The sequence below is a fragment of the Colletotrichum tamarilloi genome, assembly GCF_030869305.1.
Source record: "Colletotrichum tamarilloi strain Tom-12 chromosome Unknown Scaffold_402.1, whole genome shotgun sequence".
NCBI classification, from domain to species: Eukaryota; Fungi; Ascomycota; class Sordariomycetes; order Glomerellales; family Glomerellaceae; genus Colletotrichum; species Colletotrichum tamarilloi.
Genome location: NW_026849784.1, coordinates 1,050 through 2,963, shown reverse-complemented (window position 1 = coordinate 2,963; position 1,914 = coordinate 1,050). Strand labels below are relative to the sequence as shown.

Genomic DNA, 1,914 nt, shown 5'->3' with positions numbered 1-1,914 from the left:
AGACCACTCTGATCAAACGCATTGGCAGCGTTGTTGTGCAGATTGTAGGCTATCGTAGGGTCCTCGAGCCCCATGAGTTTACCGATTCTCTTGATCCAGGCCCCCATCATGCTGTAAGATATGCGTTCGTTATGGGATATCTGATAGCCCGTCAACGTCTCGACAGCTCGACGAAAAATGAAGGTCTGGTCAAGGTCCTCCCTTAATGGTAAGGGAAGCTCTCGCTCAGCAGGATGTATGTCAAGGCTTTGAAGATGATGCGGCGAAGGTGGACTTGATGCACGAAAAGCTCGGTGACGGAAAATGATGCCCAATAGGAAAACGTGGGGGCTGAAGAGCAAGGACGGATCAAACATGGTTTCGGGGATCGTGAATGTTTTCCTGAGACATTAGCTAACCGCGGCGCTTGCACTAGAATAGCAGCGTACCCACTGTTCCTTTCGCCGAGGTAGGTTTTGGTGAATTCAGGAGTGAACCGTAGAAGAAGCTTATGTGGCCCGCCTTCTGGGTCCCTTGCCAAAGCGACCCGAATGTCCTTGAATCGTAGGTTGAGCGTCGCCGTTGGCCGAGGACCAGCAGGGGTTAGTAGGAGGAGAAAGAGTACGGCAAGGATGCGCATTTCCTCGAGTTTGAAGGACTTCTTTGTCGTACTAAGCGTGGTCTCATTCTGCTGCATCAGGTCTTCCATCACCATACAGCGATTGGCTCGCCGCTGATCGTCTAGACCGTGCCTCTTCGATAGACGTCGTAAGACCTAGATTGGTCAGTTGTAGGACTGGCTTAGGTCCGGGAGAGATAACTTCCCTATGCATGCTTCGATTCAACTTTGGATCAATCTTGTCGCCCACAGCTCTCTCGAACACGAGTCGAAAGACCTTCCAGTATGTGCCCAGCGAGCTTTTCTTCTTGATTCCACGTTTGTTCCTGCCGTCCTTACCGACCTTCTGGTTGAGGAACCAATCGAAGAAGGTATGCACGATGCGGGTGGAGATGGTCTCGTAACACTGTTGAACGTCGCGCTTGATGACAGCGCAGAATCTGTACGTAAATAAAGAGACGGCTTGCCTGCCTTCGGAAATGGCGGTTCTGACATGCCATTTTCGGCACCTGCCACATCGGGTAATTCTCAGCCACACCAGCCCTCGCCGTTTTTGCAAGCCCATAAAGGAGCGCCTGCCCCGCCCAACTCGTCGACATACCTCGAAGTTCCCTTTGTATCTCTTCTTCCTCGCTGCATTTGTTTGCGCCACTTAGCTCTCTCATCGGCCCCATCCACATACGCCTTCCACCTCGATCCTCACACAATCTTGGCCTTTCTTCAACTCTTGTCCTTCACGACGGCCTAAGCAACAAACCTAGGTTTCTGCCAAAGCCAACTGAAGCTGGCTGAAGGTAGACCCACGTCGGTGCTTCCAATTGCCTGCAGCGGTTGTGCCGATGTCAGGTGCAGCACGCCCTATCCAGTAGGCTTTGCTCTGTTCTGCTGCAATAGTGTTGCTAATTCCTTCAGTGTATAGCCGCTTCTAGCAATTTCGTCACCCCTCGTCCGGTATCTTGCGTCTACTCTTCTCGTTGATTACCGACATCGAATATCAAAAACGCCTAGCGAAGCGCCCAGCGGGCCCATTACCCATCCTCGTGGGCCCCCCACCCATCCAGCCATGTCTGCCTCGCCTTGCCGTCAGACCCAAAATTGCCTCTTCTGGAAATTTGGGAGATGAACGGCAATCACGGAAGGCGCTGTGAGATCATACGACCGTGAATGATGGTCCGAGACGTCGCACCACTTTGATGTGCTGTGTCAGGCATCATAACGAGCGCTCGGGGGGAGGCCCTTGGTCTCAGCCCTTCCTCTGGCGAGGGGAGGCAGGTGTTGATTACGAATTATCATATTTGGGAACTAACAATCCTTCC

The 1,914-nt window shown here is 52.6% G+C and overlaps 1 protein-coding gene across 1 annotated transcript; it reads right to left on the bottom strand.

The window, feature by feature from the left end:
• Positions 1 to 202: 202 nt before the first annotated feature.
• CTAM01_17198 (C2H2 finger domain-containing protein) lies at positions 203 to 688 on the bottom strand (the record flags this gene model as incomplete). The annotated part of the gene is made up of 1 exon (XM_060533186.1): positions 203 to 688. One exon carries the CDS (start codon positions 686 to 688, stop codon positions 203 to 205), a length of 486 nt encoding a protein of 161 aa, XP_060372236.1.
• Between the last annotated feature and the right edge of the window lie 1,226 nt (positions 689 to 1,914).